The sequence below is a fragment of the Staurois parvus genome, unplaced genomic scaffold (assembly GCF_062004578.1).
Source record: "Staurois parvus isolate SC_StPar_1 unplaced genomic scaffold, SC_StPar_1.0 ptg002526l, whole genome shotgun sequence".
In the NCBI taxonomy this organism is placed as follows: domain Eukaryota; kingdom Metazoa; phylum Chordata; class Amphibia; order Anura; family Ranidae; genus Staurois; species Staurois parvus.
In genome coordinates, this window is record NW_028320322.1 from 14,234 (window position 1) to 28,955 (window position 14,722).

At 51.3% G+C, this 14,722-nt stretch overlaps 1 protein-coding gene across 1 annotated transcript in view; it reads left to right on the forward strand.

Moving 5' to 3' along the window:
• The window catches only part of LOC149430688 (myosin light chain kinase, smooth muscle-like), a 49,019-nt gene that overhangs the window by 7,927 nt on the left and 26,370 nt on the right, over nt 1–14,722 (forward strand). Inside the window, exons 2-4 of the mRNA XM_089666098.1 lie at nt 8,182–8,214; nt 9,365–9,455; nt 12,796–12,999. Of these exons, the coding sequence (XP_089522224.1) occupies nt 8,182–8,214; nt 9,365–9,455; nt 12,796–12,999 (328 nt within the window). The remainder of the gene's footprint in view (nt 1–8,181; nt 8,215–9,364; nt 9,456–12,795; nt 13,000–14,722) is intronic.

Genomic DNA, 14,722 nt, shown 5'->3' on the forward strand with positions numbered 1-14,722 from the left:
GCTGCCAAGTCCAGAGTCTCTCATGGGTCCCTGTACGGCCTCCCATTGCTGCTGTCTCCATCGCCACACTCTGCTGCCATGTGCCACTTTCAGGTCTCTTCACACTGCTGGTGTGTTAAATTTTTTGACATAGGGTGCAGGCAGATTACGGGCCTCACATAGCTGCTGCCAGGCCCCTAATCTGCCATGGGCCCCTATATACCGCCTCCTCATGCTGCTGCCAAGTCTAGAGTCTCTCATGGGTCCCTGTACGGCCTCCCATTGCTGCTGTCTCCATCGCCACACTCTGCTGCCATGTGCCACTTTCAGGTCTCTTCACACTGCTGGTGTGTTAAATTTTTTGACATAGGGTGCAGGCAGATTACGGGCCTCACATAGCTGCTGCCAGGCCCCTAATCTGCCATGGGCCCCTATAAACCGCCTCCTCATGCTGCTGCCAAGTCTAGAGTCTCTCATGGGTCCCTGTACGGCCTCCCATTGCTGCTGTCTCCATCGCCACACTCTGCTGCCATGTGCCACTTTCAGGTCTCTTCACACTGCTGGTGTGTTTAATTTTTTGACATAGGGTGCTGCAAGATAACGGGCCTCACATAGCTGCTGCCAGGCCCCTAATCTGCCATGGGCCCCTATATACCGCCTCCTCATGCTGCTGCCAAGTCCAGAGTCTCTCATGGGTCCCTGTACGGCCTCCCATTGCTGCTGTCTCCATCGCCACACTCTGCTGCCATGTGCCACTTTCAGGTCTCTTCACACTGCTGGTGTGTTAAATTTTTTGACATAGGGTGCAGGCAGATTACGGGCCTCACATAGCTGCTGCCAGGCCCCTAATCTGCCATAGGCCCCTATATACCGCCTCCTCATGCTGCTGCCAAGTCCAGAGTCTGTCATGGTCCCTGTACGGCCTCCCATTGCTGCTGTCTCCATCGCCACACTCTGCTGCCATGTGCCACTTTCAGGTCTCTTCACACTGCTGGTGTGTTAAATTTTTTGACATAGGGTGCAGGCAGATTACGGGCCTCACATAGCTGCTGCCAGGCCCCTAATCTGCCATGGGCCCCTATATACCGCCTCCTCATGCTGCTGCCAAGTCCAGAGTCTGTCATGGTCCCTGTACGGCCTCCCATTGCTGCTGTCTCCATCGCCACACTCTGCTGCCATGTGCCACTTTCAGGTCTCTTCACACTGCTGGTGTGTTAAATTTTTTGACATAGGGTGCAGGCAGATTACGGGCCTCACATAGCTGCTGCCAGGCCCCTAATCTGCCATGGGCCCCTATATACCGCCTCCTCATGCTGCTGCCAAGTCCATAGTCTGTCATGGTCCCTGTACGGCCTCCCATTGCTGCTGTCTCCATCGCCACACTCTGCTGCCATGTGCCACTTTCAGGTCTCTTCACACTGCTGGTGTGTTAAATTTTTTGACATAGGGTGCAGGCAGATTACGGGCCTCACATAGCTGCTGCCAGGCCCCTAATCTGCCATGGGCCCCTATATACCGCCTCCTCATGCTGCTGCCAAGTCCAGAGTCTGTCATGGTCCCTGTACGGCCTCCCATTGCTGCTGTCTCCATCGCCACACTCTGCTGCCATGTGCCACTTTCAGGTCTCTTCACACTGCTGGTGTGTTTAATTTTTTGACATAGGGTGCAGGCAGATTACGGGCCTCACATAGCTGCTGCCAGGCCCCTAATCTGCCATGGGCCCCTATATACCGCCTCCTCATGCTGCTGCCAAGTCCAGAGTCTGTCATGGTCCCTGTACGGCCTCCCATTGCTGCTGTCTCCATCGCCACACTCTGCTGCCATGTGCCACTTTCAGGTCTCTTCACACTGCTGGTGTGTTAAATTTTTTGACATAGGGTGCAGGCAGATTACGGGCCTCACATAGCTGCTGCCAGGCCCCTAATCTGCCATAGGCCCCTATATACCGCCTCCTCATGCTGCTGCCAAGTCCAGAGTCTGTCATGGTCCCTGTACGGCCTCCCATTGCTGCTGTCTCCATCGCCACACTCTGCTGCCATGTGCCACTTTCAGGTCTCTTCACACTGCTGGTGTGTTAAATTTTTTGACATAGGGTGCAGGCAGATTACGGGCCTCACATAGCTGCTGCCAGGCCCCTAATCTGCCATGGGCCCCTATATACCACCTCCTCCTGCTGCTGCCAGGTCCAGAGTCTCTCATGGGTCCCTGTACGGCCTCCCATTGCTGCTGTCTCCATCGCCACACTCTGCTGCCATGTGCCACTTTCAGGTCTCTTCACACTGCTGGTGTGTTAAATTTTTTGACATAGGGTGCTGCAAGATAACGGGCCTCACATAGCTGCTGCCAGGCCCCTAATCAGCCATGGGCCCCTATACCGCCTCCTCCTGCTGCTGCCAGGTCCAGAGTCTCTCATGCCATGTGCCACTTTCAGGTCTCTTCACACTGCTGGTGTGTTTAATTTTTTGACATAGGGTGCAGGCAGATTACGGGCCTCACATAGCTGCTGCCAGGCCCCTAATCTGCCATGGGCCCCTATATACCGCCTCCTCATGCTGCTGCCAAGTCCAGAGTCTGTCATGGTCCCTGTACGGCCTCCCATTGCTGCTGTCTCCATCGCCACACTCTGCTGCCATGTGCCACTTTCAGGTCTCTTCACACTGCTGGTGTGTTAAATTTTTTGACATAGGGTGCAGGCAGATTACGGGCCTCACATAGCTGCTGCCAGGCCCCTAATCTGCCATAGGCCCCTATATACCGCCTCCTCATGCTGCTGCCAAGTCCAGAGTCTGTCATGGTCCCTGTACGGCCTCCCATTGCTGCTGTCTCCATCGCCACACTCTGCTGCCATGTGCCACTTTCAGGTCTCTTCACACTGCTGGTGTGTTAAATTTTTTGACATAGGGTGCAGGCAGATTACGGGCCTCACATAGCTGCTGCCAGGCCCCTAATCTGCCATGGGCCCCTATATACCACCTCCTCCTGCTGCTGCCAGGTCCAGAGTCTCTCATGGGTCCCTGTACGGCCTCCCATTGCTGCTGTCTCCATCGCCACACTCTGCTGCCATGTGCCACTTTCAGGTATCTTCACACTGCTGGTGTGTTAAATTTTTTGACATAGGGTGCTGCAAGATAACGGGCCTCACATAGCTGCTGCCAGGCCCCTAATCAGCCATGGGCCCCTATACCGCCTCCTCCTGCTGCTGCCAGGTCCAGAGTCTCTCATGCCATGTGCCACTTTCAGGTCTCTTCACACTGCTGGTGTGTTTAATTTTTTGACATAGGGTGCAGGCAGATTACGGGCCTCACATAGCTGCTGCCAGGCCCCTAATCTGCCATGGGCCCCTATATACCGCCTCCTCATGCTGCTGCCAGGTCCAGAGTCTCTCATGGGTCCCTGTACGGCCTCCCATTGCTGCTTTCTCCATCGCCACACTCTGCCATGTGCCACTTTCAGGTCTCCTCACACACTGCTGGTGTGTTGAATTTTTTGACATAGGGTGCTGGCAGATTACGGGCCTCCCATAGCTGCTGCCAGGCCCCTAATCTGCCATGGGCCCCTATATACCGCCTCCTCATGCTGCTGCCAAGTCCAGAGTCTGTCATGGGTCCCTGTACGGCCTCCCATTGCTGCTGTCTCCATCGCCACACTCTGCCATGTGCCACTTTCAGGTCTCCTCACACACTGCTGGTGTGTAGAATTTTTTGACATAGGGTGCTGGCAGATTACGGGCCTCCCATAGCTGCTGCCAGGCCCCTAATCTGCCATGGGCCCCTATATACCGCCTCCTCATGCTGCTGCCAAGTCCAGAGTCTGTCATGGGTCCCTGTACGGCCTCCCATTGCTGCTGTCTCCATCGCCACACTCTGCCATGTGCCACTTTCAGGTCTCCTCACACTGCTGGTGTGTTGAATTTTTTGACATAGGGTGCTGGCAGATTACGGGCCTCCTATAGCTGCTGCCAGGCCCCTAATCTGCCATGGGCCCCTATATACCGCCTCCTCATGCTGCTGCCAAGTTCAGAGTCTGTCATGGGTCCCTGTACGGCCTCCCATTGCTGCTGTCTCCATCGCCACACTCTGCCATGTGCCACTTTCAGGTCTCCTCACACTGCTGGTGTGTTGAATTTTTTGACATAGGGTGCTGGCAGATTACGGGCCTCCTATAGCTGCTGCCAGGCCCCTAATCTGCCATAAGCCCCTATATACCGCCTCCTCATGCTGCTGCCAAGTCCAGAGTCTGTCATGGGTCCCTGTACGGCCTCCCATTGCTGCTGTCTCCATCGCCACACTCTGCCATGTGCCACTTTCAGGTCTCCTCACACACTGCTGGTGTGTTGAATTTTTTGACATAGGGTGCTGGCAGATTACGGGCCTCCTATAGCTGCTGCCAGGCCCCTAATCTGCCGTAGGCCCCTATATACCGCCTCCTCATGCTGCTGCCAGGTCCAGAGTCTCTCATGGGTCCCTGTACGGCCTCCCATTGCTGCTGTCTCCATCGCCACACTCTGCCATGTGCCACTTTCAGGTCTCCTCACACTGCTGGTGTGTTCCATTTTTTGTCATAGGGTGCTGGCAGATTATGGGCCTCCCATAACTGCTGCCAGGCCCCTAATCTGCCATGGGCCCCTATACCGACTCCTCATGCTGTGACGTTGCAACAAGGTGGAATTCAACCCTACATATGTTAGACCGCCTTTACGAACAGCAAAAGGCCATCACAGATTTCCTGATGTTAAAAGCAGATAAAGGTACTCCCTGTGTAACTTAGATGTCAGCCATTGGCAGCTCATGCGTGACACCTGCGCTTGCTCAGGCCCTTTGAGGAGGCCACGCTATTCGTGAGTCGGCAGGACTATGGGATGAACGACGTCATTCCTCTGTTGCACGTCCTGGAACAAATGCTGTTAACAATGGCTGGTCAGGGTGCGGTAGACGTGGCGCACAGATCTCAACGCCACATGGCCCCTGTGGGGGCAGGACTGGAAGAAGAGGAGGAGGTAGAGGAGGACATTGGTGCTCAGGAATTATTGAGTGAAATGGGTGGTTTTTCCACTCAGCGGACAGGAGTGGAGGAGCAGGAGCATCTGGTAGAGGAGGAGGAAGAGGAGACAGAGGACCTAGACGCACCGTGGCAGTATGCTGTGGAGATGGAGGCAGGGAGTCCCTCGCATTCCTTGGCACAAATGGCCCATAGCATGCTCGGTTGCTTGCGTAGCGACAGCCGAATAATAACCATCAGACAGAGGGATGACTTTTGGCTGTCCACCTTGTTGGACCCTCGCTACCGTTCAAAAATGGTGGCCTTTTTCACACCTGCTGAGAGGGAGGCCAAAATAACGTACTATAAAAAACACCTATGTAGTCAGCTGGTCTCTGCCTGTCTGCGCCAACGTCCATCCTCAGACACTGTGGGCCCTGTGCGCTCGTGTTCCGCTGCCATGGCAGCAGGGGAGGGGTGGGGTGGTAGGAGCAGTGGCAGCTCCACCAGCAGCGGCTGCCTCAGTCTGCAGTCGATGATGAGTAGCTTTCTTCACCAGCGCAGTGAGGAAACTACTAACCAGCCGCAGCAGCAGCAGCAGCATCAGGTGGACCTGGAGCAGGACCTCAAACAACAGGCTTAGGCCTACTTGGACAGCACCCTGCCAACCGAGGTAGACAATCCCCTTGACTACTGGGCAACGAAACTTGACCTTTGGCCCCAACTAGCTGAATTTGCCCTTGAAAGGCTGTCATGCCCGGCCAGTAGCGTGGCATCGGAGCGCGTGTTTAGTGCGGCAGGAGGTATTGCAACTCCGCGGAGGACACGACTGTCCACCCAAAGTGTGGAGAGACTCACGTTTGTGAAAATGAATCAGGCGTGGATTAGTCTGGATTTCAAACCACCAGTTCCTGACACAACTGACTAAATCCGCCATGAATCATGCCCCAAACATGTGCCACTTTCAGGTCTCCTCACACTGCTGGTGTGTTCCATTTTTTGTCATAGGGTGCTGGCAGATTACGGGCCTCCCATAGCTGCTGCCAGGCCCCTAATCTGCCATGGGCCCCTATACCGCCTCCTCATGCTGCTGCCAAGTCCAGAGTCTCTCATGGGTCCCTGTACGGCCTCCCATTGCTGCTGCCTCCATCGCCACACTCTGCCATGTGCCACTTTCAGGTCTCCTCACACTGCTGGTGTGTTCCATTTTTTGTCATAGGGTGCTGGCAGATTACGGGCCTCCCATAGCTGCTGCCAGGCCCCTAATCTGCCATGGGCCCCTATACCGCCTCCTCATGCTGCTGCCAGGTCCAGAGTCTCTCATGGGTCCCTGTACGGCCTCCCATTGCTGCTGTCTCCATCGCCACACTCTGCCATGTGCCACTTTCAGGTCTCCTCACACTGCTGGTGGGTTCCATTTTTTGTCATAGGGTGCTGGCAGATTACGGGCCTCCCATAGCTGCTGCCAGGCCCGTAATCTGCCATGGGCCCCCGTACCGACTCCTCATGCTGCTGCCAGGCCCGTAATCTGTCATGGGCCACTGTTGTCGCTTGTTGGCATATTCCGCTCGTTCAGATGCTCCTTCTCCTGCTACTCCTCTTCACGGATTCCGTCAGCAGTCTTTCTTGGAATCCGTTTCCAAGAGACAACAGTTTGCGAGCACGCACCCGACGGTGCAGAAGCTGAACGTCCTCCTGTCCAAGTTGCTGCTGCCAGGCTCGTAATCTGTCATGCGCCCCTGTACCGCCTCCTCATGCTGCTGCCAGGTCCAGAGTGTGTCATGGGCCCCCGTACCGACTCCTCATGCTGCTGCCAGGCCCGTAATCTGTCATGGGCCCCTGTACCGCCTCCCCATGCTGCTGCCAGGTCCAGAGTGTGTCATGGGTCCCTGTACGGCCTCCCATTGCTGCTGCCAGGCCCGTAATCTGCCATGGGCCCCTGTACCGACTCCTCATGCTGCTGCCAGGCCCGTAATCTGTCATGGGCCCCTGTACCGCCTCCTCATGCTGCTGCCAGGTCCAGAGTGTGTCATGGGTCCCTGTACGGCCTCCCATTGCTGCTGTCTCTATCGCCACACTCTGCCATGTGCCACTTTCAGGTCTCCTCACACTGCTGGTGGTTTCCATTTTTGTCATAGGGTGCTGTATGGCCTCCCATTGCTGCTGCCTCCACCGCCACACTGTGGCTCCACACTCTGGTTTTGGCCCCGTGACTGCCCAAATGAGTGAAGTGTGCGGTGATTCTAAGATCGACGGCACTCATCTGCATGTCATACTGACTGACAGTATTATTTCTCTTCCCCAGCAGACTCCAAGGGCATTTAAATTAAAGGTACAGTGTTCTGCACTAATATTAAGTCTCTCTGAAGCCTAGAAACACCCTTTTTTAAGTTAAATTCACAGCGAATTTATTCGACTCGAATCGAATATTGTCCACGAATTCGCCGAATCAGTCGAATCGAATTTTTCATTTCTTCGCTCATCTCTAGTAACAATGTAACACTTTTGGGTTCCTTAAAGGACCACTACGTTCAGAACCATTTATCATGTCTTTAGGTGTCTGCACGTGATTCAAAGTCATCAGGAGTTCTCTTTTTACGTGGTTGGATCATTTAAAGTAGAACTCCGGCCTCCAAAAAATAAAAAGTGCTGCAGTTCCTAATTATAAGTCCATCTGCACCCGCAGTTTTCTTTAGTCCTCCTCCAAACTTCCACAAATACCTGTTGATCCTGCCAGTAAAGTCCATCAAATGCAGCTTCCTGTAATAGGGTGACAACAATGCTGCACTGCTCCTGAATTCAGAGCAGAGTTGTCATGTAGGTGGCGTCTGCTTGCACTGCAGTGGGAGGAGATATTGCAGAGGGCGTGGCTGTCAGCAAGGTCACTACCGATTCAAAAGCCTGGAAATTGTTTTTCAACGCTTGGCCACACCCAGTCCTGCTTTCTGGATTGACAGCTGTGCCTCTGCTACTGAGATCTTCCCTGTGTGGGCTGCAGTGTCTGGGAGGGGGAGCGCGTGAGACACCAATGAAGGGGATCGGGCTCAGAACTTTTTTGGGGACCTGTGTAGACTGTCATACAGGAGCCCATTGATGTACTTTAGAGAAAGTTTTACACTTTTCTGTGTAGAGATTCTCAACTCGACTTTAGTAAATCAGCCTCAGTGAGTTCCCTCTACTGTCCGATATTAATGATGTTCATTATTTCCTTTCATGTTTTTGTAGAACATAAAGATGAAGTTGAAGTGTCTGATGATGGTGAGTGATTCACAGATTGTATATATAGTGGTGAGCCTTAGAGTGTAAGCTCCTCTGGTACAGAGACTGATGGGACTGTGGGGGAGGGGACATTAGAGTGTAAGCTCCTCTGGTACAGAGACTGATGGGACTGTGGGGGAGGGGACATTAGAGTGTAAGCTCCTCTGGTACAGAGACTGATGGGACTGTGGGGGAGGGGACATTAGAGTGTAAGCTCCTCTGGTACAGAGAGTGATGGGACTGCGGGGGAGGGGACATTAGAGTGTAAGCTCCTCTGGTACAGAGACTGATGTGACTGCGGGGGAGGGGACATTAGAGTGTAAGCTCCTCTGTACAGAGACTGATGGGACTGGGGGGGAGGGGACATTAGAGTGTAAGCTCCTCTGGTACAGAGACTGATGTGACTATGGGGGAGGGGACATTAGAGTGTCAGCTCCTTGGGTACAGAGACTGATGTGACTGTGGGGTAGGGGGCATTAGAGTGTAAGCTCCTCTGGTACAGAGACTGATGGGACTATGGGGGAGGGGACATTAGAGTGTAAGCTCTTCTGGTACAGAGACTGATGTGACTGTGGGGGGAGGGGACATTAGAGTGTAAGCTCCTCTGGTACAGAGACTGATGGGACTATGGGGGAGGGGACATTAGAGTGTAAGCTCCCCTGGTACAGAGACTGATGGGACTGTGGGGGAGGGGACATTAGAGTGTAAGCTCCTCCGGTACAGAGACTGATGTGACTGTGGGGGAGGGGACATTAGAGTGTAAGCTCCTCCGGTACAGAGACTGATGTGACTGTGGGGGGAGGGGACATTAGAGTGTAAGCTCCTCTGGTACAGAGACTGATGTGACTGTGGGGGAGGGGACATTAGAGTGTAAGCTCCTCTGGTACAGAGACTGATGTGACTGCGGGGGAGGGGACATTAGAGTGTAAGCTCCTCTGTACAGAGACTGATGGGACTGTGGGGGAGGGGACATTAGAGTGTAAGCTCCTCTGTACAGAGACTGATGTGACTGTGGGGGAGGGGACATTAGAGCGTAAGCTCCTCTGGTACAGAGACTGATGTGACTGTGGGGGAGTCTGACCCCGGGGAGGGTATATTTTCATCCAGGAACAGATTTTGGGATATAAATGGCTGTGTTTGTGTCTGGCAGAGGAGATGTCGGAGTCGGATTACCGCAATGTGGCCATAAACACCACGCAGAAGGTGGCAGAATTCTACGACGTGGAGGAGCGGCTGGGGACGTGAGTATGATGAGGAACCTTTTGCGGGGTCTTTCTGGTGCCGGCCGCGTCCCACCGCTCTGGGCTGCCACTCTCTCTGTCATTTGCCATGATTTATACTTCCTGTGGTACACACAGACTGTCATTTGGACGCACACAGGAGTGTGGGAAATCCCTCGGATCGCATTGGACGGCCGCCGTTCCCAGGACTTCATCCTGAGATATTCGTAACCCCGCCCTTCAGTCCAGAAATCTATTTATTTTTTATGGACTGTTGCTGGAATTTTGCAGACATCGTCACGTTTTTATGGATTTTTATTAACATTCACCCCCAAATCACATATCTGCGTTCCTGCGGGCGGCGTTTTGCGTGGGCAGGAGAGCCCAATCATTTGCCCCGAGACACGCAGGGAAGAAGTCCCAGCACTTCCTCTGAAAACGCAGCCGAGGTTCCCAGTACAGTTGCGTTTTCAAGTGCGGGAGGCGTGCCATTAGAACTAATATCACCCGCCGCGGGTCCGCGTTCTTCTGTGTGGTTGGTGCAGCTGCACGGATTGAAGGGGAGGAGCCGGTACACCTGTGCAAGACTGGAGGGGAGGAGCCGGTACACCTGTGCAAGACTGGAAGGGGAGGAGTCGTTACACCTGTGCAAGACTGAAGGGGAGGAGCCGATACACCTGTGCAAGACTGAAGGGGAGGGGCCGGTACACCTGTGCAAGACTGGAGGGGAGGAGCCGGTACACCTGTGCAGGACCGAAGGGGAGGGGCCGGTACACCTGTGCAAGACTGGAGGGGAGGAGCCGTTACACCTGTGCAAGACTAAAGGGGAGGGGCCGGTACACCTGTGCAAGACTGGAGGGGAGGAGCCGGTACACCTGTGCAGGACCGAAGGGGAGGAGCCGGTGCACCTGTGCAAGACCGTAGGGGAGGAGCCGGTGCACCTGTGCAAGACCGTAGGGGAGGAGCCGGTACACCTGTGCAAGACTGGAGGGGAGGAGCCGGTACACCTGTGCAAGACTGGAGGGGAGGAGCCGGTGCACCTGTGCAAGACTGAAGGGGAGGAGCCGGTACACCTGTGCAGGACTGAAGTGAAGAGGAAGGAATTAAAGGAAACCATAGCAGACTACATCCCCCCAGCCCATCCCCCCCCCCCCGCCCCCCACACACACACTCCCCTGTCTTCCAGAGATCTCCAGTTATCCGGTAGGAGATGAACGGTCGGCACCTGCTTGTGAGCTGGAGATACAAGGTCTGGTGTATATCCAGAGAAAATTCTGAGCTCTCTTTGTTGCTGTCATTTTTTTTTTTTGTTTGTTTCATGGGACTTTTGTTGGGAAAGTCTGTTGTGGTTTCTTCTGAACCCCCCCCCCCCCCTGGGCCCTATTTCCCCCCCCCCCCCATACCTGCAGAACAAAGGATTGAGCTCCCCATACAGCTTCTCTATGTGAGGATCCCAGAGACCTGGAAATTATGTGAATCCCCTGCGGAGGATGTGAAGAGTTTCCCAACGACGGAGCATGTGAAAATCCCCGTCCTGACATCCGCTCCGGGAGAATCAGAACCCAAATATTACACCTAATAATAGCTTGCGGTGGATTGGAAGGAATGGCGTTTGGATCCGGATGCCCATTCCTCATCCCGCTGGGAAAATCCCTAATTGTCTCCTAATGTCTGAGGCGCATTCCTCACATAGATTCCACCATATGTGCCGAATGGAGCGCCACCCGGTGCCAGAAAATATGGAGGAGATCCAGGAGAGAGACAAAGTGTTACTGTAATCACCGCCATGTGATGTCACTACTCTGTCATATATCTTATATCTGGAGGGCGGTGATGTCACTACCCTGTCATATATGTTATATCTGAGAGCGGTGATGTCACTACCCTGTCATATATGTTATATCTGGAGAGCGGTGATGTCACTACCCTGTCATATATCTTATATCTGGAGGGCGGTGATGTCACTCGGTATAATATATCTTATATCTGGAGGGTGGTGATGTCACTCCTGTATAATATATCTTATATCTGGAGAGCGGTGATGTCACTCTGTATAATATATCTTATATCTGGAGGGCGGTGATGTCACTCCTGTATAATATATCTTATATCTGGAGGGCGGTGATGTCACTCCTGTATAATATATCTTATATCTGGAGGGCGGTGATGTCACTCTGTATAATATATCTTATATCTGGAGGGCGGTGATGTCACTCTGTATAATATATCTTATATCTGGAGGGCGGTGATGTCACTCCTGTATAATATATCTTATATCTGGAGGGCGGTGATGTCACTCTGTATAATATATCTTATATCCGGAGGGCGGTGATGTCACTCCTGTATAATATATCTTATATCCGGAGGGCGGTGATGTCACTCTGTATAATATATCTTATATCCGGAGGGCGGTGATGTCACTCCTGTATAATATATCTTATATCTGGAGGGCGGTGATGTCACTCCTGTATAATATATCTTATATCTGGAGGGCGGTGATGTCACTCTGTATAATATATCTTATATCTGGAGGGCGGTGATGTCACTACCCTGTCATATATCTTATATCTGGAGGGCGGTGATGTCACTCTGTATAATATATCTTATATCTGGAGGGCGGTGATGTCACTCCTCTATAATATATCTTATATCTGGAGGGCGGTGATGTCACTCCTGTATAATATATCTTATATCCGGAGGGCGGTGATGTCACTCCTGTATAATATATCTTATATCCGGAGGGCGGTGATGTCACTCTGTATAATATATCTTATATCTGGAGAGCGGTGATGTCACTCTGTATAATATATCTTATATCTGGAGGGCGGTGATCTCACTCTGTATAATATATCTTATATCCGGAGGGCGGTGATGTCACTCTGTATAATATATCTTATATCTGGAGGGCGGTGATGTCACTCCTGCATAATATATCTTATATCTGGAGGGTGGTGATGTCACTCCTGTATAATATATCTTATATCCGGAGGGTGGTGATGTCACTCTGTATAATATATCTTATATCTGGAGGGCGGTGATGTCACTCTGTATAATATATCTTATATCTGGAGGGCGGTGATGTCACTCTGTATAATATATCTTATATCTGGAGGGCGGTGATGTCACTCTGTATAATATATCTTATATCTGGAGGGCGGTGATGTCACTCTGTATAATATAACTTATATCCGGAGAGCGGTGATGTCACTCCTGTATAATATATCTTATATCCGGAGGGCGGTGATGTCACTCTGTATAATATATCTTATATCTGGAGGGCGGTGATGTCACTCTGTATAATATAACTAACTGACATTGGCGCTGGTTGGTTGAGGGTCATGTGATCTGTTTCCTCTTTCAGGGGTAAATTCGGACAAGTGTTCCGGTTGGTGGATAAGAAGACGAAGAAGGTTTGGGCAGGAAAATTCTTTAAGGCGTACTCCGCCAAGGACAAGGAGGGGATCCGGCAGGAGATCGACATCATGAACTGCCTGCACCACCCCAAACTGGTCCAGTGCATAGACGCCTTTGAATCCAAAGCCGACATGGTGATGGTTCTGGAACTGTGAGTACTCCCTTTGTCAGCCAATCAGATCCTGCCTGCAGGATGACATCACACAGCGCACTGCTCAGACCTTCCTGTCTGCTGGTTTTAATAGTCTCCGTGTGGAAGTCATAAAGGGAAATAATAAAAAGTCTAATTGGCCGCCGCGGGTTTTTCTACGCTTTGTATACAGAGAGATCCAGGAGCCGCACTGGATGATGTTTGTTTAACATTTCGTCTTTTATTGCCGATCACCACGGAACTCGGAACTCCGGCCAAAACGGCTTCTTCCCCTTAGTGCAGGTCGGGGTGGATAACTAAAGCTGTCTGTGATATCTCCGGGGACAGTCCCCTCCATTCATTTTACAGATCTGCTCTGTGGGGGGCGCTCTCCATATGCAGCGACACCAGAATTACGGTCCCGGCATTGCGGGGTCACTGCCCCTAGGGGAATACATAGAGAATGCATGCTAGGGAAGGAACCACAAGAGCTTGCACTCTTATGGTAGGATTCAGACCCATTACCAAAATCCCAGAGAGCAGGAAAGACTAAAAACTAAAAAAAAAAAAAAAAAAAAAAGAATGTGGATGATAGATGATAGATATCAGTAATGATAGACAGTGAGTGGCTTGGCTGTCCTTTAATTCTTTCTGTTTATTTATTTATTGCAGTACAGCTGGAAACGGGCGTAGATAAGGGGGGGTCAGGGGGTGGTTGTGACAGACAGCGATCTCCTGTATGGCTGTCAATGAAGCAGCTAAAAGCCGTGCTAGGGAGAGGAGGAGATGCGGCTTCCAGCTGATTCATTGAAAGCCATACAGGAGATCGCTGCTTGTCACCACAACCACCGCCACTCCTCCCACACACCCCTAGTCCTGGCACTGCTCGCCGCCCCCACCGCTGCACAGAACGGTTCAGTTTTCTTTCTGGCCCCCCCTCTCCCCCCTCCCACCGCCGCTGTGTTCCCACCGCTGTGTTCCCACCGCTGTGTTCCCACCGCTGTGTTTTTCTCTGTGTATCAGTATCGGTATAAGTATCAGTATCGGTATAAATATTGGTATCAGTGTCAGTATAAGTATAAGTATCAGTATAAGTATCGGTATAAATATTGTTATCAGTATAAGTATCGGTATCAGTGTCAGTATCAGTATAAGTATCAGTATAAGTATCGGTATCAGTATAAGTATCAGTATAAGTATCGGTATCAGTATCAGTATAAGTATCAGTATAAGTATCAGTATAAGTATCAGTATAAGTATCAGTATCGGTATAAATATTGTTATCAGTATAAGTATTGGTATCAGTATCAGTATAAGTATCGGTATTAGTATAAGTATCAGTATAAGTATCGGTATCAGTATAAGTATCGGTATAAGTATCAGTATAAGTATCAGTATAAGTATCGGTATCAGTATAAGTATCAGTATAAGTATCAGTATAAGTATCGGTATCAGTATAAGTATCGGTATAAATATTGTTATCAGTATAAGTATTGGTATCAGTATCAGTATAAGTATCGGTATTAGTATAAGTATCAGTATAAGTATCAGTATAAGTATCGGTATCAGTATAAGTATCAGTATAAGTATCAGTATAAGTATCGGTATCAGTATAAGTATCAGTATAAGTATCAGTATAAGTATCAGTATAAGTATCGGTATCAGTATCGGTATCAGTATAAGTATCAGTATAAGTATCAGTATAAGTATCAGTATAAGTATCAGTATAAGTATCGGTATCAGT